At 36.0% G+C, this 24213-nt stretch overlaps 1 protein-coding gene across 3 annotated transcripts; it reads left to right on the top strand.

The window, feature by feature from the left end:
• The first annotated feature begins 116 nt into the window (after positions 1 to 116).
• On the top strand, positions 117 to 22586 carry LOC120630458 (RAB11-binding protein RELCH homolog). 3 transcript variants are annotated; one of them, XM_039899697.1, is made up of 16 exons: positions 117 to 774; positions 1920 to 2090; positions 2675 to 2835; positions 4223 to 4399; positions 6247 to 6572; positions 7886 to 8080; positions 9171 to 9333; positions 10216 to 10381; positions 11793 to 12164; positions 14348 to 14693; positions 15038 to 15322; positions 15819 to 15949; positions 16317 to 16473; positions 18057 to 18265; positions 21054 to 21180; positions 22011 to 22586. In XM_039899697.1, the coding sequence occupies exons 1-16, from the start codon at positions 549 to 551 to the stop codon at positions 22234 to 22236; spliced, it is 3438 nt and encodes a 1145-aa protein (XP_039755631.1). In that variant the 5' UTR covers positions 117 to 548; the 3' UTR covers positions 22237 to 22586. The 3 variants fall into 3 exon arrangements, with proteins under 3 accessions (XP_039755631.1, XP_039755630.1, XP_039755629.1); XM_039899696.1 differs by having other exon boundaries at positions 4223 to 4447; positions 15831 to 15949; XM_039899695.1 differs by having other exon boundaries at positions 4223 to 4447.
• Positions 22587 to 24213: the final 1627 nt, after the last annotated feature.

Below are 24213 nucleotides of genomic sequence, written 5' to 3'. Positions count from 1 at the left end.
GTTTGAATTGCGTTTTGTTCGCATCAATTTAATAATGATAATTTTGTAATTTATTCCAAAGCCAACCTTTATTTCTATTTTGTTTTTATTAGGATTTCTTCTAGACATTATTTTCGTACTGCATCAACCCGCCTACTCATTGTCAAATTATTAATGAGGATTACAAAGCGACGAATCAACGAAACAACGCCACAAACCACAGAGTTAGCAAATAGCTCCGTAACGTGTAATGCCAAGAAACAAAATATCAAGAGCAAAAATCATATCAACCAAAAAACAACCCTAAAATTCAGGTCCAAGAGTAGTTAATTGATAATCTGACTCCTGAGTTTCGACCAATAGAACTTTTTTCTATAGCTTTCAAGTTCTCAAAATACAAATTACAAAACAAACAATAAATTTATTGAAATTGGCTTTTAAAGTGATAAATTATTACAAGATTGAAAATATTTAAAGAGAGAAGTGCTAAATGTAAACAAACATAAAATGTGGTTGTCTTAAAAATCTCAAGTTTAATTTTTCTATAATGTATTGACATTTAAGCAAAAATGAATCCATATAAAGATGTAGAAGAAAGCTTCAAAGCATCTCCGCGCTTGGCGTATGAGGATATAGCTACAAAACTATTAAAAGATAACTTTTTTCTAACTGCCTTGGAGCTTCATACAGAGCTTGTTGAAAATGGCAAGGAGTTACCTCAACTGCGTGAATTCTTCTCAAATCCTGGAAATTTTGAACAGCACGTTACACGAACCTCAGACTTCAATTCTATGCGTATGTATAATCAGGTTGAACTATTAATACTATGCGATTTGGTTACCTGCTGCCTTGGAGTCATGTCATTCCATATTAAGTATTCTTCTCGTCCTTATTCCCCATATCTTCCAAAGTGTTAAGTCTTTGCAGCAGAGTTAAAAGAACCACATATTTTATTACATTAAACTTTGTTGAACAGTCCGTAAAAGAAAACATTGTAATTTCAAAAGAAAAAGTTCAAGTTATAAAATTTTATTCTTTATTTACTAAAACAGAGCATCACATAAAATTTACATTCATTTATTATAAGTTTCTTTGGTTTTTGTACACTTATGTTAATAAAAAGATCAAAGATAAAATATGAAGTAGGCATGGGTGTTATGACAACAATAGCTAAGTTGGTAAATTATTCAGGCTGTAATCGCCAGTAAGTTTCAATTTCAAATCCTGCCTGTTCTAAAATTTTTTATAAGTATTTTAAATTTATTAATTTGATTTATTCTTAAAGTGTAGGTTAGAATAAATAATAGGTTATTAATAACATTCTAATAGGTTGTTTACATTATGTAAATTACCTAAACAGATAGTTTAATCATTTAAACTTATACTGCATGGTGTATAAAAACAATGAACCTACTGTATAATGTGTAAAACAGTATAGTTACTAGATTCAGCTTGCTGTATTTTTCTTTTTATTCCATTAAAATTTAGACCTTCACTAGAATCTCACCTGGTAATTAATAAAATGGTTTGGAATCAACCTGTTAGGTGTAATGGTTAGTAATAATAATATACCCATACCTGTAATCTGTTTCTATGTGGCATCATACTAGAACACTGATTACAATATCTTTGCAGGACAAGAGATCTTTGTCTAGTAAGAGGACCAGTTTCAACTATAGGTTGTACATAGTGGTAAAATGATGGCATAAATAGCCTTCTTTAATTAATAGTCTTAATAATGCAATGGAATTTTAATTTGGACCGCTAGTTCCTTTGCAAATATAAATTCTACAGCTTAATAGGAAATGGTGTTGGCAAAACTCAAGTAAATTAAATTGGTTCAGCACTCTTTAACTTTAAAATATCAATATAAATAGTTTGATTATGTTGTCAGTAATTGTAAGCAAAACTTAGCAGCAGTTTTATATTATAATTTATAGATCGGACTCCAAGTCAAGCTACATTAGACTCTCTTGACACAGCAAGATATTCTGAGGATGGGGGTGGTGACAGGGCAGGCAGTGGTGGTGATATTGCTGTGCTTGAATTTGAACTGCGGAAGGCTCGTGAAACTATAAATGCTTTACGGGCCAATCTTACACAGTTTGCTGGTAACTATATAATGATTTTGTATTTTATTATTTATTCATAATTTAATGTATAATGCTACTTGAACTAGTTGTACTATTATTTTACTGCACCTGTATAAATAAATCAAGTTTATATTTAATAACTATTGCAAAAAGTATAACCTAAACTTTACATCTATCCTACCAAGGATAAATGGATGTTTGTTACCCTTATTTTAATCTTATCTAATTGGCTACTTTTTACCCAAGAAAAATCACCCATTCCTGAACTCAATTTCATGGTGATGAACTGTAACTATAATTATAGTTTGTCATAGCGAACTTAATAAAATTAAATTTATACTAGTTGAATAGCTATGAGACAATATGTACACGTAACAATCTCTGCAATAAAAAAAAAAAGGGTCAGACTTATTTACTGCAGGTAACAGTAAGTTGCAGTTAGTTTATTTATTAATGAAAACAACATAGTTACAACTTAATAAAAGTATTTGTATTTATCGGGTAACTTAGTTGGTTGCTCTTTGCTTTAGTTGAAGCTGAAATTAATTCTACAGTAATATCATAACAAATTATATAAACTTTACATAATTACTTAATTACAGATGGAGATTCAGCTCTTGATAAAAATTCTAAAAGCAACTTTAATCAAAGATCACTGAAACCACATGAGAAGAGAGCTCTTAACTTTTTAATAAATGAATATCTTCTCCTTCAAAATTATAAATTGACCAGTATCACATTCTCTGATGAAAATCCAGACCAGGTATGTTTATGACAATATATAGAAAAAAAAAGTAGACGAAAAAAAGAGTGTCTGCCTGTGTAATTGTAATAACTGCCTCTTAATAAGCTCATATTAAAATAATATGTATTTTTTGTCTGACACAATATTATTGTCTGAACTTATCATCGGAACAGCTAAATGAATCAATTTTTACAGGTCTTTCACAGGCAGATCTGCATAGGTTGATTTCATGAAATTTATGTGTATATTTTAAGCAAGGGTCATTAAAAGGCAAGAAAAATTATGACAAAGGTTCCAATTTTAGTTGAGAAAAAAGAAGTTTCTTTGTGAAGTCTGTTGAAAAATTATGTATAATTAATATGTTATTAAAGTTAGTTGAACATCTAAATCTGCAATAATACTTTATAGTTTTAAACAATCGTTATAGTCAAAGATCCTTTGTGTGTTAGAGTACAAAATTTTGTGTGGGAAAATTTTACTGAACAAACAAGAATGGAGTTGCAAAGATATATCAGTTTGAAATATCACATCATAATCAGCACAACTAACTGCCATGAATGGAAAACGTTAACTAGGTAAAATGAAGGTTATTTAGCAACAGCAACCCAGCTGTGTTTACATCGGCTCATGTTGCAACTTACTTATAAAAAGAACCTATATATTAATGATCTTATAAAGCAATGCAACGCAAAAATTCAAACTCACCCCTGTAACTACTGTAGAGTTCTTAAAACAAAAACCAACATGCGCCTTACCGGCGTAGCGGTAGCGTTGTGGTTTTAAGTGGGAGGTCCCGCGTTCGAAGCCCGAGAAATTTATAATTTCTGAATTTTCTTAGGCCTTGTAAGTTGGTTACCACCCAACTGAAAAAACGTGCCGCCAAGTTATTAAGCGTTGCGGTACGATTACGCGTATAAACCGCTTGGGGTAGGGGCAAAGGGGTATGGGTTTAAAATAACTGGCATACCCTAAAGCTGGTAAGCCTGTTACCATCTTAGAGGGAATCATTACTTTAAACCAGTTGAGATTACAGTAAAGGACTTACTTGTAATGGAAGAAAAATACGGAAGCTGTTTTTGTGTTTATTTATTTTGACTTGTTGGGAACCGTAATTTAAAAAATAGTTGCAACCAGTAACATATTTGACACGATAGGAGAAGAAAATTCCCAACGAGTCACACTTATGTATTCAATTAAATAGTTGTTAAATTTTCGTTTGTGCAAATTCATTGAGTGAGGGTGATGATGGTGATAAGGAAACAGAATTCAGTTTATTTAATTGTAAAATCTTCATTATCCTCGGCATCAAACAAAACACCTTAAATAAATGTACCCTTGGACAAGAACTGAGCATAACAAAATCGTAACTCTGTTATAAAATAATAATTGTCAATACTCTTTCCAGGAATTTGAAGATTGGGATGATGTTGGTCTGAATATGCCCCGACCAGACAATCTTATATCACTGTTTTGGGGAAGCACAACTAATTTGAATGTATCAAAAGTTGATGCAAGCACTGGGATGGAAATGCATACAGCAAATATGAAGTGCCAGACTGACATTGATGATAACAATGTGTGTGTGAGTTGTCCGATATCATTACACCATGACACTGAATGGAACCATGAGGTGATTAACTTGCATTGCTTCTGTACTAACACTATTTTTTCTTCTAAAGAAGAATACTATTTTATTCTTTGCCATTTCCTTGTATGCATGAATCATTACTGACGGCCGACTGGCGCAGTGGGCAGCGACCCTGCTTTCTGAGTCCAAGGCTGTGGGTTCGATTCGCACAACTGGAAAATGTTTGTGTGATGAACATTAATATTTTTCAGTGTGTGGGTGTTTATGTGTATATTTTAAGTATTTATGTATTTAAAAAAAATCCATCAGTCATCTTAGTACCCATAACACAAGCTACGCTTACTTTGGGGCTAGATGGCGATGTGTGTACTGTCGCAGTATATTTATTAATATTATTATATAGTTGTCGTGATGTCAGCTAAATTACTAGGCAATTATCAGATTTTAACAAGTGAGATCTTCAATCAGAAATTACTAGATATGAAGTCCAATAAAAAATCGAACAGAATGACCAGGTTTGGTTCATACTTATAGTTATCTAAGTGATTAACATTATCGATATATCTAATTAATATTTATGATTTGACTTCCATCCCTTTATTGGTTTTTCTGACGTTAATGACATATTTTGACTTTTTCAATAGTTATACTGAAATTAGGCAAAGGTAACTTATTTCATCGCAACTTGTGAATACTGATACTAGTATAGTACTGATATCTAGTATAAAATTGAAATAGTTAATAACTAAAATGAATGTGCCCTTTACTGATCTCACGTATCCGGCAGGGTGATAACGTATCTCACAACAGGCTTGCGATAGGCCTAGATCTCGCGATAATTGCTGTCAAACGTTGCTTATGCAAAAAAATACATAAGTGACGTTTGACAGCCAAGATTGAAAGATTTACTCCTGTCGCAAGCCTGTCCTGAGATTGAAGTAATCAAACTGCGGGTTCATTCCGGTCGGGGTGTATTGGGAATTTATAATTTCCGAATTTTCTCGGGTCTGGCCCGGTGAGAGAATTTGGCCGTGGCTAGTTTCGACCCTACTTTTAATATAAGCATGCTGCCAAGCTATTATCAAGCTTACACATACCCCTAACTGCTGGGAGTATGGCCTAACAGTTTGGCGTGCCACCATCTTTAATTGCATCATCCCCAGGTGAAATTCAGTCAAGACTTGTAATGGAATTAAAAATATAATAGATAATATTCGATTTTCAACTTTATTTACTGGGCCTAGTGCATGTTCTCTTTATGTTGTGCTAAATATTCTCTTGCTATATCATATATGTAGATTAATATTTGTGTTGTTTCTGCAGAAAACTCTTTAGTGTTTATGAATCTTTGATACTATTTTCGTCTTTAAACTAAATTACAAAGCATGTAATCGCCTATCGCTGTCGCACATTGACCACTTCTGTCTTCTCGCTCCCACATAGGCGCTGACCGCCTCTGTGTTTTAAAATCAATTTGTTACCATAATACACGGAATAATGTAAAAATACGTTAATTAAAATTATACTAAGAGACATATGGAGCAACTACCAAAACATAACCGAAAAAAAAATCTTTTTGTATATATGAAATTTTATGATATTATGTTAAATTATTAAATAGAATTTAACAACACACCTATTTATACAAATATTCAATTAAAACTTTTTCTTATATCTGTTATGCCAACTCTGTGTAATGGCTCAAAAAATACGTACCTGCTTTTCATATATTAAACATTTCAATTTTAATTGAAGCATGGAATTGCGCTACCTTTGTGGCAACAACTAATAGAGACAGCTTTTTATATGTATCCAAAAAATAAGATCTTCATCAATTACAGCTTTTAATTCAAGCCGAAGAGATAGAATTACTAAAACAGAAAATAATAGCATTGGAGACGGAGAAATTGAATTTTCAAAAATTGTATGACGCAGCACTAGTTAGCCTAAACTCTTTGACAAGCCCTACGTCTGAAAGCAAAGGTCTCGAATTACAAATATCAAGTGAAAAGATCCTCAGTACACAGTCAAGATTGGAGCAAGCAAATGAAATCAAACCTTTGACGTGTACAGCGTCGGAAAATCATTATGGAAGCGGTAACTCAACTCATAGTGCAACACCGGAGCAATTCGAAATGATATATAGCGATAAGACCAGTAGTGGGATGTGAGTATAAAAATACTGTTCGATCTTAATTTATAAGCTTTAGCATATTTATATGCTTTATGACAAGGTTGCTTGGAAGCATCCGGCTCCGCTATCATCTCACAAAATAGAAAAATTGATGTTAAAATGTAAAATGTAAATTGTTGATGATGGAAAAGAGCAACTGCTGAGTTTCTTGCCGGCGCCTTTTTGGTAGAATCGGCGTTCCGAACCGGTGGTAGAGTCACTACAAACAGACAGACTTGACGTTTCAAAAGTGTTTATATTAGGCCTACTTGAAATAAATGAATTTTGAATTTTTTAGCATTAGGTCTGCCTTTTGTAAACCGTTGGTTATTGGTTGTGCATTAAAGTGAATAAATGAATAAATAATAAATATAAGCTGTGATAGCCTATTGGTTAGGTTTTTGGTATTCCTCGGTGGGAATTTGCTATGAACGTTTTAATTTATGCATTTAAACGTTGAAGGAAACCATCGTGAGGAAACCCAACACCAAAGAGTACTCCACAAAGATTTCATAGGAGTGTGAAATCTACCAATCTACTACTACTGACTACGGCTTAACCGTTCTCATTGTGTGACGAGACATGCACTGTAGTGGGCCAATAATAATCGGTTGATGTTTGGAAGAATAGATTCACAAAAACGGAAGTCACGCTTAGAGAGATCTCTGCCAGGCAGCCTTAGGATTTAGGAAAACAGACTGCAGGCAAAGCATAATTTAAAAAAAAGTACTTACCTACCTACATTCTAATACATAGACAACACAAATATTAGAGAGATAAGAGGATCAAATGAAAACACCTATCTCAACACCAGTATGTCTATATATTTCGGTTATATCTCTTCACTCGCTTTCATCATCACATCAACACTAAAGAGCACGGGTCTCCTCCCACAATGAGAATGGGTTAAGGCGGTAGGCCACCACACTGGCCCAGTGCAGATTGGTGGACTCCATATTCCATCCTTTGAGCACATGTAGAACTCTCAGGCATGTATCAGGAAAACATCGTATGGAAACCTCCTATTGAAGTTTTCATTCGCCGTTGAAGCAAGTGATATCTTAATTACTTAAAACGCACATAAATTAGAAAATTTAGAAGTGCGTGCTCGGATTCGAACTCGGCCCCCCGAAGGTGAAGTCGAGCTCCTACCCAATGCGCTATCACCTCATTCCTACAAGCGTAATTAAAAACACTAATAAAAATTATAAAATTACAACAAAATCTTTGAAATCATGACAGGACGAAAATAAAAAGATAAAAGGGGTCACCCATGTGATATATACAAATCCATAATTTTCCTTCAGGGTCAAGAAGGAAGGATCAAACACCAGTTCGTTCGAGCCCGGGTTGATCACAGATAGTGTACGCGGCTCGCCTGTGAGGCGGAGCAGTGTTGCCACTCTCGACGAAACGCTCAGCATAAATGACGCGAGCGAATGGACCCGCGTCCATTACGAATACAACACCATCGAGAATAGCAAAGAGATGTGGATTGACAGGTAACTTGAGATAAGATTCATCATGGCTTTCTTTGACAGGCATGATGGTCGTCGAGCGCTAAATAGTGATTACGTATCTCACAACAGGCTTGAACTCAGTTGAAAACTTAGGTTTCTGAATGGAAAATATGGATTTAACAGGTTATTTGGTGATGCAGAATAGGCATGCCGCTGGTAAAAGATGATGCAATCTAAGATGGGCAGCGGCCTAACCGTCAGGGTGATTACGTATTTCACGACAGGCTTGCGACAGGCGTAAATCTTGCAATATGCTGTCAAATGTCACTTATGTTTTTTTTTTGTATGCAAAAGTGACGTTTGACAGCAATGGTCGCGAGATTTACGCCTTTCGCAAGCCTGTTGTCAGATACGTGGTCACCCTGCTTTTAAGGGTGTGGCAGTTGTATTAAACCCATACCCCTAATAGGTTTCTGTGCAATATAAACAAACCGACATACGTTCATCACTATCATCATCATGTCAACCAATGGGCAGACTTGTGCCGCTTGAGTCCAGTGCGACTCACTTTACCAACGCTCAGTTTCTGTCGTTTCTGTAATAAAGAAGCTATATTATGAATGAAATATACAACGTGTAACGTAATTACGAAATACTGTTGAAGAGTACATAAGTATATTTCATAAGGAATCTCCCTGTAGGAATATGAAATCGAAAGAAGCATATTTCTTTTTCCAAATACAAAATAATACAAAACATTCAAAGTGTTTATTTATGACAACCCTATTGAAAACAAGAAACCGACACGCGCATAGTACTTACGCTACGCGATGTATACCTAATTAAGTGACTAGAGTCACTTTATTTTACTTTTGCATGTGATTTTAGGGCTGTTTGTTGTCTGATTTCTTTCAGTAAAAACTATGACAATGGTTTCTAAGAAACTTTTAGCGTTTCGGTTTCACAGATAAGTCTCAGAGATAGTAAATAATTATAAAGTACTTCTAAAGCCTCTGAACTAATATTTATTTCTGTCCGTTAAATCCCGACAAGTTTTATGTCGGTTTAGTGTCATCACTCCTCTTCAATATTACATACAAATCTTTTTTTTAACTCTATAATTTTTTCGCAGTTCCCTTCCAAACAATTTGAAGGAATCCATATTAGCCTGGTGCTGTGAGACCCTAGATCTGAATGGACCATTGGTAAACGACCTGTTATCTGAGTTAGTGAATAGTGAGAAACCTATCACATTGCCCGGGCTGCTTCCACTTGTTGCTGACACTTTGCCAAGAGTAAGTAGTTAATTTACTATTATTAAGAAAGTCAAAGCATAATAAAAAACCAACGGCTTATACAGGGTATAAGTGGCAAGATAACTAAAACTATGCAAAGAAGTTACGCTTCATTCCTGCAGCGAAAATACAAATACCATTTACGTCGTAGAAATTATCGGTAGCCAATTATGTAATTTTTGAGTACGTACGCACCAACCCCCGACGACTTTTTAGAGAAAAAATTACCCGCGTTTTGACGTTAAAATTTACATTGCTTTTTTGGAGTAATTATTGATTTCATTTAATATCAAGTTTAATCAGACTAAATAGTTGATTTCATGCTTCGATTATATAAAAAAAGACTTTTAAAAATTTCAACGCTGGGAGACTGTAAATGTACTGAGGCCCTGGTTCCAGGGATTCAGTACATTTACAGTCTTGCTAACACTCCTTTTGTTATTCAAATACCGTAAACATATTATGAAATTGATGAAGGCATAACATTTAGATAACGGTAGAGCATCGTCGAACATTAATGCCATTATTAGTAATTATATTCATGATAATTATTTTTATATCTTCATGCCGAAATTGTAGAACATGTTGAAACGGGAGAAGTTATTGTGAATTAAATTTTATACACATATTCAAGCAAATAAATACTATTTCTATTTCAAGTGGTGTAAAAACTTATGATAATGATTTAGTTCTTTCATCAAAAATAAAAATATACGCCATATAGTACTCGGTTTGAAAAATCGAGAGAAATAGTAAGTTTGTTAAACCGGGATTGCATCCTACTTTCATTCCGCACGAGCTAAACCCTTCTCACTCTTAGAGGAGACACGAATACCTTCGCCCTGTAGTCGGTTGATAATGGGTTGATAACAATCATTCTAGGTTCTACCTCACACCCTAGTTGCTAGACGCAGTGAGGCGGCGGCCTTGTTAGCGGCAGCGGCCGCTTTGCTACCTCCAGGAGACACCCGGCGGCCGAGATTATTGCATTCCTTACTCACGCTGTATAAGAAACCGGAACCCCCTGACGCCAAAGCTATTTGTGAAGGTAACGATCAATGCTAGATTGAGACTTGGGCTGCTTAAATTTTTGGGAAAACTTGTGTTATATATTTGAGAGTAGCTTTTGAACGCGGCTTCATACGCGGTTTTTTTTTCATTAATCCTGCGGGATCCATACATTTTCCCGGGATAAAAAACAGCCTACGTGTTAATCCAGGGTATAATCTATCTCGATTCCAAAATTCAGTGAAATTCAGGTTCAGTAGTTTTTGCGTGAAAGAGTAACAAACATCCATCCATCCATCCGTCCTTACAAACTTTTGCATTTATAATATTGGTAGAATAGTCATGTCTTGTTTTTGTTTTATGATGTGTTTAGAAGAAGAAATACTTTATTGCACACAAGCATCAAAATATACATAAAATAAAGAATAAGCAAAAGAACAAGAATTGTAGGAATGAAAAGGCGGCCTTAGTAGTTAATGGGAGAAATCTGTTTGGTTGAATGATCGTAATTTTTGGACATCAAAAAGCTTTCGAAATTCGAACAAGAATTGTAGGCATGAAAAGGCGGCCTTAGTAGTTAATGGGAGAAATCTGTTTGGTTGAATGATCGTAATTTTTGGACATCAAAAAGCCTTCGAAATAGAAATAGATATTGGCGGGTACTAGAATCGACTTTGTCGTTTTATAAATCCTTTCAGAATAAGTTAAATAATTACAATTTAAAAAGTTCATAACAACTACAAGAACTTTAATTATGTAACAAATTAACATATTCTGTAACATGGGCATATTCCTCAACTATCATAATTGATAGTTGAGGAATATGCTCATCTAAGGGACATTAATAGTCTGAGTATGATTATGATCGCTTATCTCCTTCTCTCTCTCCCCCACAAAACTTTGGTGGAATTGCAGACTGTATCAGTTGCATTTTTAAACCTTTATAGGTACATTAGTTCTGTTATTTTGCTTGCTTGATATCAGAGTGCCAAGTGTGAGATTTTCTACCTAAGATTACTTATTCGATCAAGTAAAAGTTAACTTCGATTTATTTGGTATCGCTATAGCGCCATCTAGTTACAATACCGAGATACCGTACTGTCACTAGATGATGCTCTTACGATTCCATATTTTATTTTATTCACCCACGAGTTAGCCCTGGACTGCAATCTCTGATGATGCAGTCTAAGATGGTAAAGGGCTAACTCGGCTCGTCTTTGTCGGTAGGGTGGAACTAGCCTCAGTCGAAGACCATATAAATTGTAATTTAACTTTCACGCGATCGAATAAGTAAACGTAGATAGAAAACGCCACTCTTGGCACTCATATAATAGGAAATGTGTATGCTATTTACATTATCATTAGAAAATCAATGCAAGAATCGCGTAAATAACGAAGTATTTCGTCAAGTCCAAGTGCTACATGAAGATATAACAAACATTTTATTACAGCTACATGCCTAGTTGTCAAATGGGGTGGCAGCGGCGAAGTACTATCATCGATCGCCGAACTATTGGCATCAAGATCTTCCGAGCGACGTGTTTTGGCCAGCCAAGTGTGTCTTTCCATCGCTCCATATGTGCCAATTGAACTTTGCACATCTTTATTACTAAGTCTAGTAGTTTTGATGTGCGAATCCAGTGAACCGGAGATAAGGAGCATAGGTCTCAAGTCCGCCTGCCTGATATGCCCCGTCGCTGAACACAAATATGCACAGTTGGAAAACATTATGTTTAACTTCCTTAAGGACCCAGTTGAAAAGAATGTGAAGGATACTGTGTGCGTTTTTGTTCCCGTGTTGGCAAGGAGCGCCTTAATAGCTGGTAAGTTCTAAGATACGTGATTAATATTTTTATTTTCTAACTAGCTGTTGCCCGCGACTTCGTCTGCGTTTGCTTTTGTTTTATGATGTGGCATTCAATTTAGTTATAGTTCTATCAGTATCGCTAAGCCTTAAATGAGGTGTTTGCTGCTGTCCGCTGAGGAGTTCTGTGCTCTGTCTCCAACCACATTCATCAGATCTACACAAAGTTTGGGCAAAATTAAACACATATTATAACCTCTATAGTACAAAAATAATTATTTAAATCTGGTATAATTTGTCGGAGTTATGGTGTAAAATCGTCAAACACTTTTGTCATCTCTCCCAAAGGAACCTAGCTTAACGTCGGGATAAAAAGTATGCTATATTACTGCTAACATTTCCAAGAATATGTGTACAAAGTTTCATAAGGGTCGGTTAAGTAGTTTTTGCGTGAAAGCGTAACAAACATTGACATATAATATTAGTAGGATTAGTAGGATAGGAATGTGAGAAAAAATACCGTTGTTTTCCTGGGATAAAAAGTAGCCTATGTTAACTATCTGGCCTTCTAACCCTAACTAAACAACAATATACTGGATTTTGCCATTTTGGCATATAAACTCTATGCCAAAATCTTTATTCTGGCATGGAGTTAATATGTGTTGCTAAGTTAGGGCGTAAAGAAAGGACAAACGAACACACTTTTGCATTTATAACATTAGTAAGGATATTTTCACTATAATATTTGTTACGCTTTCACGCAAAAATTACTAAACCGATCATCACGAAACTTTGTACACATATTCCTGAAGGTATTAGAAGTAATATAGGAAATTAGGCTTTTTATCTCGTTATTAAGTTCAGTTCTCTCGGGAGAGGGGACGAAAGTGTTTGACGATTTTACACCAGGCTTAGCTATCCTAAATACATAAAGTGCTGCCACGTTTATGATGCACATGTCTTTCGAAAAACAAAAACAAAAGCGGACGAAGTCGCGGGCAACAGCTAGTAATATATAAAATATCCAGTGTCCACCAATCCGCACTGGGCCAGCGTGGTGGACTACGGCCTTAACCCCTTCTCATTGTGGGAGGAGACCCGTGCTCTGCAATGGGTCGGTTATGAGTTGATATGATGATGGTGATGGTATAAAACATTTAGTTACCTAGTGATAAGTTGAGGTTTTTATTTATTTATTTAAACTCTTTACTCTTTACTCTTTAAACCACTACACAGTTAGGAAAATAAAGGACGAATAGAGAGAAACACAAAAAACTGGAGTAGAATACAAAAGGCGGCCTTATCGCTAAAAAGCGATCTCTGCCAGGCAACCTTAAGATTAGGAGACAACAAGAGCGAGAACAAATAGGTGGTGTAAATGTGGTGGTGGTTTTTAGATGGTAGCGAGCTGGGCATTTACAACGTCTAAATGAAAACCGAAATACTACTTCACAGGCTTTAAAGATACATTATTTACTGTCTCTGAGACTTATCTGTGAAACCGAAACGCTAATAGTTATTGAGTTAACCACTGACATAGCTTTTACTGAAGGAATTAAGATAAAGCCCTAAAATCACATGCTAAATTAAGATCCAGTGACTCCTGTCACTTTATTAGGTATGTGTCGCGTAGCGTAGGTACTATGCGCTCGTTGGTCTTTTATCTTCAATGGGGTTGTTTCAAGTAAACACTTGGGATGTTTTAAATTAGTTTTTATGGAAAAATAAATATGCTTCTCTTGATTTAATATGTTTAATTGGTGAACTCTTATTAAATACTAGCTGTTGCCCGCGACTTCGTCTGTGTTTGATTTTGTTTTTAAAGTATTCTGTATCGCTAAGCCTCCAATGAGTATAGTAGTATATATATATAACATGTGACTCAACTAATTATAGATAAATAATTTGCAATAAAAAAAAATTGCGACTATAATTAAAGGTAAGGTATCCTATCTCTTAAGTTGGACCAGACTGCTCACGGTGTACCAATTTAATTTGAAATCGGTTAAGTAGTTTAGGAGTCCATCGCGGACAAACATCGTGACAGGAGATTTATATATATTAAGATAATTAACTTTGTTGGTAAAAACTAACTAACTAATATTTGGTTTATTATACAGAACTTTTGACGTCCGTGTATAACCATCTGTTAGTTGTTCCAATTTTGTTTTAAGATTAAACCAAGCATGTTTTATTTTGTAGGAAAATTTTCATCGGAACTCCACAGCAAAATTATGAAAAACATAATAAAAGCGTGTGCTGATGCCGAATGGAAAACTGTAATACTATATTTAGAAGTAATGCGCGCGTTAGTTTTACCGGAGTTAGCTTACGTCATAAATGTACAAATAGTTAAGGACGCAAACCTGGATAACTGTGATATGGAAACGATTAACCTGCAAGAAGTGCCGTTGAGTGAGAAATTTATTGATTTACAATGTTATATAACTGATGATTTGGACGCCAAAGTATTGTTAGGATCTATGAATAGTTTATTAAAAGAGAAACAGCAAGTTAAATGGACGGAATTGGATTGGTTTATAAACATGTAAGTATATATGTAAAGGTAATAAAGTATTTTGATAATTAGGTATTGTTATATGGTTTAAATAAGCATATTATAAGTGGATAATCAATAACGAAACCTTTATTCGTTATCTGCTATACTTTAGGTTAAAAAGTCACGAAGCACTAGTGACCAATGTATCAATTATTCTTCGGTTTTAGAATTACATTGTTGCGTTCTTCCTACTTATTTTTGACATCTATAGCAAAAAAATATTACCTTTTTGTTTTATCCGCCATGTTGAATTTATGATAACTTAACAATATGTCTTAATGTGCGAAACTTGATTACTGTACTGTTGTAAAGTAATACACTTGTGTTTTCAGAATTAAGCAGATTATCGACATTGGAATCACGAGCAAAGCATTAAATCACCACGTAATATACGAATCACTTATAACGTTATTTAATAATTACGTGGACAATTTTGGAGTTGAATTCACTTCGATAATACTTCGACCGATCTTCAACGATATTATTATGGAATTGGAGAATAAATTGGAGAAGTTGCATGCGGTGAATGTAGACAGCGTTGTGGTTGTTGGTATTTATTTAGTTTCGATTTTAATTGCGATTGAGAAGAGTGCCCAGCGGGCAGAGTTTCTGCAAAAGTAAGCATTTTTCTGTTTGACTTGTTAATTTAGTGTTTTCGGTGATGAGTTTTGTGAAAAATATATATAAATATATACTCCACGAAAAGCAGGAGAATCTGTATGGTGTAATTTATAATTTCTTCAATCCTTATACTCCACACCAAACAGATCAGAATAAGCCCCTCCCACCTCTTTAGTGCCTCTGAATATGTTCAATGGAGGCGAAGTGTTTGTTTTTATTGTTTAGATAAGGTATAAACGGCGAATTTTTCACTTAACAATTATTCATTGTAAAGTCAAAATCTCCTGAGGATGCTCCGGTTTCGGAGCGAAACGTGCGCAGGAGAATCTGTATGTCTGCAATGTACCCTACAATTGCAGATATACAGATTCTCCTGATTTTCGCGGAGTATAGTAAATTAAGCTTATTTATTTATTTATGCACTAACAACATGCATATTACATGTTTTTTATAAACAAAGTAACGCCTCCAATAGTGATGAGTATTTTTGAGTACAATTTGCAGATGGGTTCTGTACAGTAGCATAAGAGGTCTTCCTGTTAAAATATTTTCGATTCCTTTCAAATGGCTCGCGACACATAAACCAGATATACTCTACTCATTTCTGCAGCATTTACGTGAATGTAAGTATATCGTTATTTTCTTATTTTGTAGTCTAATTATTTTATGTTTTTTCGAATATGAATATAGAGCCATCTGAGCGGTAAATTAATGTCTCATCCCATAGATTTGTTTTCATAGAGGTGGATGATGTTAATATTATTTTGAATCTGGTTAAGATTTGGACTTATAGATCTATTGGTAACTGTAGTGACTGATATAGGCTGTTTATAAATGAAGATGATGACAGATTATTAAAACTTTTAATATTAACCTATTTTATAATATAATCACATACGGACGGGGCATATATTTTCGTTTATAAAGAGCACTGGTTTTTCTTACAAATACTAATACTGATGGTAGCGGTACAACATTTTTTTTTTTCAGTCGCAGCCAGTAGTTGTGACAGTGCAAGTGGCAGTACGATTCGTATATACATTGCTACTCTCCTCACCGAACTGATAAACTTAACAGATGTCGACGAGGACTGTATCGAAAAACAGATGCTACCAACTGTGGTCGCGCTACTCTATGACAACGACTTGTAAGTTTTTTTTATGCCCCTACCATGTTAGCACTAGACTGCAATCCCACCTCACGGTAAGTGATGATGCAGGCAATTGTTGTGGTGGTTCTGTTCTTCAAAAAAGGTGATAATACCTTGTTGAAGAATTACAGACCCATCTCGCTGCTGAGTCATATCTACAAGCTGTTTTCGAGAGTCATTACGAATCGTCTCGCTCGTAGGTTTGATGACTTCCAGCCTCCCGAACAAGCCGGTTTCCGTAAGGGCTTTAGTACCATAGACCACATTCATACGCTGCGGCAGGTTATACAGAAGACTGAAGAGTATAACCGGCCACTTTGCTTAGCGTTTGTGGACTATGAAAAAGCCTTTGATTCGGTGGAAACTTGGGCTGTGTTTAGGTCACTGCAGAGATGCCGAATTGACTACCGGTATATCCAAGTGTTGCAGTGTTTGTACAAAAACGCCACTATGTCAGTTCGTATACAGGATCAGACTACGAGACCAATCCAATTGCAGCGAGGCGTGCGACAGGGAGATGTTATCTCCCCGAAACTATTTACCGCTGCGTTGGAGGACGTCTTTAAGCTTCTGGAATGGAACGGACTTGGCATCAACATTAACGGCGAGTACATCACTCAACTTCGGTTTGCCGACGATGTAGTCATAATGGCAGAGACTCTGGGAGACCTAAATACGATGCTCGATGGCCTCAGCAGAGCTTCTCAACAGGTTGGCCTACGAATGAACATGAGCAAGACGAAGATTATGTCTAATGCTCATGTTCCGCTTCAACCAGTAATCGTTGAGAACACTGCACTCGAAATTGTTGACGAATACGTATACCTAGGACACACGATCCAGTTAGGTAGGTCCAATTTCGAGAAGGAGGTGAACCGCCGAATCCAACTCGGATGGGCAGCGTTCGGGAAACTCCGTGCCATCTTTTCGTCAGAAATCCCTCAGTGCCTGAAGACGAAAGTCTTCGAACAGTGCGTGTTGCCAGTGATGACCTATGGCTCTGAAACATGGTCGTTAACTATGGGCCTTATAAGAAGGCTTAGAGTCACTCAGCGGGCGATGGAGAGAGCTATGCTCGGAGTATCTCTACGCGATCGAATCAGAAATGTGGAGATTCGTAGAAGAACCAAAGTTACCGACATAGCTCAACGAGTCGCGAAGCTTAAGTGGCAATGGGCCGGGCACATAGTTCGGAGAAAGGATGGACGTTGGGGTCCCAAGGTGCTGGAATGGCAGCCCCGTACTGGTAAGCGCAGCGTTGGTCGACCCCCAACGAGGTGGACAGACGACATTAAGCGCGTCGCAGGTAGCCGTTGGATCCAAGCGGCTCAGAATCGTGGAACTTGGAACTCCCTACAAAAGACCTATGTCCAGCAGTGGACGTCTATCGGTTGATGTGATGATGATGATGATGAGAGAGTTCAGACCAGTTCATCGCACAAATATTGTCCAGTTGTGGGAATCGAACCCACGGCCTTGGACTCAGAAAGCAGGGTCGCTGCCCACTGCGCCAATCGGCCGTCAGATTATACTATGTGTTATGTCATAATGATATTAAGTTCTTGTTTTTTTATGTTCAGATCTGTCCGAGAAGTGGCCATCACTGCATGGGGAAGTATAACCAGAACTTGCGTAGGCCGCAGCCTAGCATGCGAGGAACAATGCTGGGCGCCTTTCGAGAACATTCTGAACGCTGGCACGGTATCCGGTCGGGAGGGCGCGCGTTCTGCGGAAGCGTTGGCACTTCTAGTTCTGCCCACTGTGGACAGCCACGAAGTTTCGGAGAGAGGTATCACTGAAGTAGTAGTATTAGAATATTATCTGACAGGGCTCGTATAGTGCTACCGCTATGGTTATTTTTGCGGTGCCGTGTGGTCACGGCAGATGAGAATAATAGTTGTCGCCATCTTTCCTCTTCCCTCGGGTGTCTTATTTTTTTTTTTTTAATTTAATACACATAAAAAACTAGAATAAAATTACAAATATTAGGCAGGTACAATAGAAGGCCTTATCGCTAGCAAACAATCTCTATTAACTGCAACTCACAGAACAAGAGAACAGTTATAATATTAGTTAGGGTGTATACAGGAACAAAATAAACAAGGAAAAGATATACGAAAAGTAAACTCAGATAACAATAGATTTAACCATTAAGATACATAAACAATATCTATAAATACATATTTATATAACAAAAAATAAGTTATTTTATGTATAATATATGTCGTACTATAGTCGTAAAAATATAATAGGCCCGTTTTGACATTTGTCATCGCGACGTAACTAGTTATGGAACCATAAGACTCTGTACTCGATACTCACGATAAATCAATTCAAGTTTGTATCAGTACTGGATTGATATTATTATGTATTGTAAAGTGTTCGTTCGTTCAAAGTATTCCTTTAACTTCACAACCAATACGCGTAACTGGCTGTTGAGTCCACTTTTCAACATGTTGAAACAGAGTTAGTACTATATAAAAACAAACACAAAAATCGAGTCAAATCACTATGTTTAAATTAATGTCCAAAATAGAAGAGCCATAGTTAACGTAAAAGTAAACAATATATATCAAACTTAAACGAGCGCACAGTCAACTTTACAAGATGAGGAACGAAAAACTGCGCAGTGCGCGTGGGGACGCTTCAGTCATGTGCCGCTTGGTCAGATACATCAACTCAGACTCATTATTTAGAACCCATTTTGAGAACCAAGCTCATTCGTTGCAGTAAAAATAACTACACAATATATAATTTCGATATTCAGTAAAAAAATGGTTACAGCTCTAGTATAAAAAAAAAAAAGACTGAGAACGTAACTGTTTTCGGAACGTTTCGCAACAATTATAAATTGCATGCTACTATGAAGTAAGCGCAAAAAGAATACTCGCGATATATTCTTTCGTATTATTTAACGTCCCAAAAAAATTTACGTATTTTTTAAAACACTGTATGTAATTGATTTTTATTTTTTTGTTTCTTTCAGTTTCGTTCCAAGTTACATTCTATGGTCTTGCACAAATGTCAAAACGGGCCTATTACATTTTTACGACTATAGAAGACTAACAGAACATAACGGAGATTGCGATCACTTACCCGTCTTCCCAGCGTCAAGCTGTAAAATTTAATAGGCTATTGATTGAGGGTTACACTTACGCTTTAGGTTGATTGATACTTTATAACTTTTATTTTTATTTTTTTTATACTTTTACAATACACACATCGCTATCTAGCCCCAAAGTAAGCGTAGCTTGTGTTATGGGTACTAAGATAGCTGATGAATATTTTTGTGAACATGAATATAATACAATATTAGACACAGACAGACACTAAAAACATTCATGTTCATCATAAAACAGTTTTCTAGTTGTGTATCGAACCCACGGCCTTGGAGAAAGCAGAGTCGCTGACCATTGCGCCAACCGACTGTCATTTGTAGGACCTGTTCCTTGCATGCCCTGCGAAGTGTCGCTCTTTTTATATGCAATAGTTTTCCACTTAACACCAGGCGGGCCATCTGCTTGCTCCGTCAATTATTTTTATAGAAAAACATAACCATTGAAAGTTTCTCCCAGGATTCGGTGCGCAAGAAACTTCGTTTTCTCGACGTCAACAAGGAGAGTTGCCCACACTGTGTTCCTGCTGTTGCGCTAAAAACGTGCGCTCTGTAATTTACTTCGATCTGAAAATTTTTTTACAAAATTCTTAGTCCAGTCCAGTCTTCCAGAAAGACCTTGATACATCAAGTTCCCAAAAAAAACCCAGCTTACTATAGGCCAATTGCACTCACCTCCCTTCTTTGTAAGGTTATGGAGCATGATCAACTCTCAGTCGCTCAAATACCTGAAGTAGATTCAGCTTATCACACATTGCTTGTGTGGATTTCACCATCGACAATCTTCTGGTCTATCTCACCCACTGATAGGTTGATGAAAGCATCTTTGATTTTGCGAAAGCCTTCGACCGGGTATGCCATACGGCATTTCTTTCGAAGCTAGTATCCTAGGGGCTATCCGAGAAATTGAGCGACTGTATCGCCAGCTTCTTTAATGGACGCAGCATTCAAGTAACAGTCGACTACTTTTGCTCAAAACATATGTACATTATTGCAGGCGTTGTACAGGGCTCAGTGTTGTCACCGACACGATATCTCAATAGATATATCGATTATATCTGAGTATCATCCTCTATAACTAAAGTAGGGTACTTACCCTGGAAAACGAACAATTCCGTGGGACTTTTAAAAGACCATATACAGCTATTGAATTTCAAAAAACTGTATCTGCGCTGCCACTCTTTACTTAGGAACTTTATTCCGGCAAACTTAGATCGGATGTATTTTGTTGTGCCCATGAACAGTTCCAATAGAACTGTCAATGAATTACCTTCTTTTATGGGATCTGTGTCTATCTGCTCCTTATAAACCCCTATATTTTAACTTAATAGGAAAGCCTCAGATAGAAGCTTGTTCGCATTTTTGAGGTACACATATTTGCAAGTAGCATGGAGTTGACAAATTATGACGCTTAATCCTCCATATAAAATGACAAATTTCCGATATACATATATTTTTTCAGCCGTATCACTGCTGTGTGCTCTGTGCCACTTGAGCGTGGCTGGGGAGTGTGTGGGTGCGCTGGCGCCAGCGCTACAGCTGGCCGCGCATCACTGTGCACATCACCCGGCATTGCTTCCTGCACTGAGGTAAATAATACCACTATAACACCATTTTAACTGTTGATTAGTGCACTGAGGTAAACCCTACTATAACACAGTTTACAATGTCGCGAGTGCTACTCATTATAATTATCTGTCGTTAACATTATGTCATCCAATGACGTTCATTCCTGGACATAGGTATTTTGTAGAGAGTTAGAAATCAGCCCATCAGGGGTCCAACCAACGCTGCGTTTTCCGATGCGAGGTCGCCAATCCCAGCACCTTGGGACCACAACCTGCATCGGTTCTCTGAGCTAAATGCCCCGCCCGTTGCTTCGCGACACGTTGAGCTGTGTTGATCAATCTCGTAATGTTTATGTACAAAATTTCGGTTAGTGCGTTTTTTGATGAATTTTTTATGGTATCATTTTGGGGATCCTTAGCCGAAGCTAGCAGGTGAAGCTATTGTCGATATCCAGAATTTACTGAGCTAAAATTTGTAGCGTTCTTGGCAGGACGACGTTTGTCTACCGGATCCTCTTGTATTATAAAGGATAATAAAGCAACTGTTATTATAATTATTAAGATTATTAAGATAATATTATTCAATGTACTTCAATGATATTTACACATTAAAACATACATCTTTATAACTGATATATCTCAAAAACTGTAAAGTAAAACATAATGTGACGTTAATTTCATAAAGAGCTTGTGAAGGATGCAATATCTAGTTTTGTAATTATTATTGCCTCTGTAATCGTCAGCTGTTATCTTACTATAGACAGTTGATATATTCCCAATAGTTAGGTCCTAAGAAGTAAGAATATTTTTAACACACGGCGCAATGGACGTTCAAAAATTATTATCTGCAGAAAACTAGAGGAGGCAGTCCAAGCGCCGTCTCTATGCCAATACAAACCAGCCATAGAAGCCCTATTGCACGTCGCGGGCTCCTTCACAGAAGCACCCCGAGTCCCGTCTCCGCGACCGACAACGAACCTGCAAGCGGCACAAGAAGTCGGAAGGCGGGTAACACAAATATTTCAACAATCCAAGAACAATATGAATCTGCAAAGTATTTTTAAAAAGAAACCTTAGCTGTTATTTTAATTTACAGCACAGATCGTTTGGCGTTGATTGAGATGAAGGGTCCGAACAAACATAAGTCGGGGCTTTTTTGAACCCAAACCATAAAACCCATAGACATGCGATCATTTCAATATTCCAATATCAAGGAAATCTGCATAGATTCTAAAGAATTTCCAATACACATCCGTTTTACTCCTGATGTAGAAAAGTGCGAATGTGTTATTTCTGTCGCTTTCTTTTTATAAATAAATACTAAGAATTCAAGCGGGCCGGGCACCACATATTTCAAGTGATTACCGCTGCCTGTGTGCATCTACAGCATCAGTGAGAATTCGCCATTTTTGTTAATTCATCCCTTTCGTACAGAAAATTTCGTACAGGGAAGCTGGTTCCACTAATTGCATGAACAATTTCAAAGTATGCTAGTATCACTGAAAAGGGTGTAGTAACACTTAACCGGGTGTGTCATAGACAGTACGCGTATTGTCACGTGTATTTATGAAACATTTTATGAGTGTGTTCATAAAACTGTTTTAAAAAAGTAAACTACTCTAACTTTAAGACTGATTTCTATCATCGCATCTAAAATATCAAGCGGAGTCAAATAGTCTTCCCAGTTACTGCTATCAGTAAAAAAAAAACCACGAAATTTAGTTCCTACCAACAAGACGGTATGAATCGTACCATAAACCCACCAGATCACCGCGCAATGTTAAAGCGGGTGCTGCCATAGATAAGTAAAAATTGGAATTCAAACTTTGTTTAAATGCGTTTAGAAATGGCGCGAAAATAATGGGTTGAATCTCCTTGGTGATTTAAACTTCTTGAATTTGCATCGTAATAGTAAAAAAAAACAATTAATAACATTATGTTATCTATTATATAGAAGGTACAGTACGCTTGATCTGGACTGAATTAAGTCACAAAAGCCTAAGTGAGACCGTGCGAGCTGTTGTGAACTTATGAAGTGTTATAGTACTTTTGATGTATAAAAAACTCAACTCTTTAATTTTTTTGCCTCTGTAGTCAATCAATTACGTTTTCTTACAAACAAAAGTAACCATCAAAGTAGCATAAAGTAACGTAATTTTAATCATTTAAAAGTATTTCCCGTTGTTTAAAGAATTAACAGCAAATTCTATTCAAATTTGTTCCTAGAGTTAAGTTGAAAGTGCTCGATTTATTTTTTAAAGCAATACAAATTAGCCAATAATAGAAATGTTAATGTTAGAGAGATTCAAGATTTTAATGTAAAAACGAAATAGTTTTAAATTGCATAACTTTATCACTAAATGCTATATTATATTTTATTACTAAATGAATATTTTTACACCACTATGAGTATTTATTTCGTTATAAGAAACATTTTTTTTAACTTATGACATGATATTTTACTGATGAGTTTTATAAAATATTTAATATTATAATCTGACACTGAATGTTCCGTAAGTCCATTGTAGAGTCATTATAGAGTTTTTTACCATTCTAGTTAATTTTTCTGTATCCTTTTAAATAAAAAAATATATTTTATAAATTTGAAATGGATATAAAAATTTTCGGAACCAACAGGATTTGAACCTGCTACTCTCGGGCAATTGCCCGCGATTGCCGAGTCGCAGGTTCAAATCCTGTTGGATCCGAAAATTTTTATAAGCATTTTAAATTTATAAAATTGATAATTCCTCCAAGTGTAAGTAAAAACACTAATAAAAATTATTAAAATATAAAAAATTTTTTTTTTTTTTAATAGACACCTAATATAGCTGTTTATAAATAGGAAACAAACTATCGTGTTAACGTTAAATTAATAAATGAAATAGACCAATTTGGCTATAAAGTAATGAAAAGATAGATTAAACATAATAAATTTATTTCACTTAGGGCCCGATAATAACATAACATCTTCATTCATTAAACATAATATTATATTAAAATTCGTTTGTTTTACATTACCTATAAGTTTGCATGATAAATAGACCTTTCCAA

Source organism: Pararge aegeria, chromosome 16, assembly GCF_905163445.1.
Source record: "Pararge aegeria chromosome 16, ilParAegt1.1, whole genome shotgun sequence".
Taxonomy (NCBI): Eukaryota; Metazoa; Arthropoda; class Insecta; order Lepidoptera; family Nymphalidae; genus Pararge; species Pararge aegeria.
This window is presented reverse-complemented; position numbering and strand designations above follow the sequence as displayed.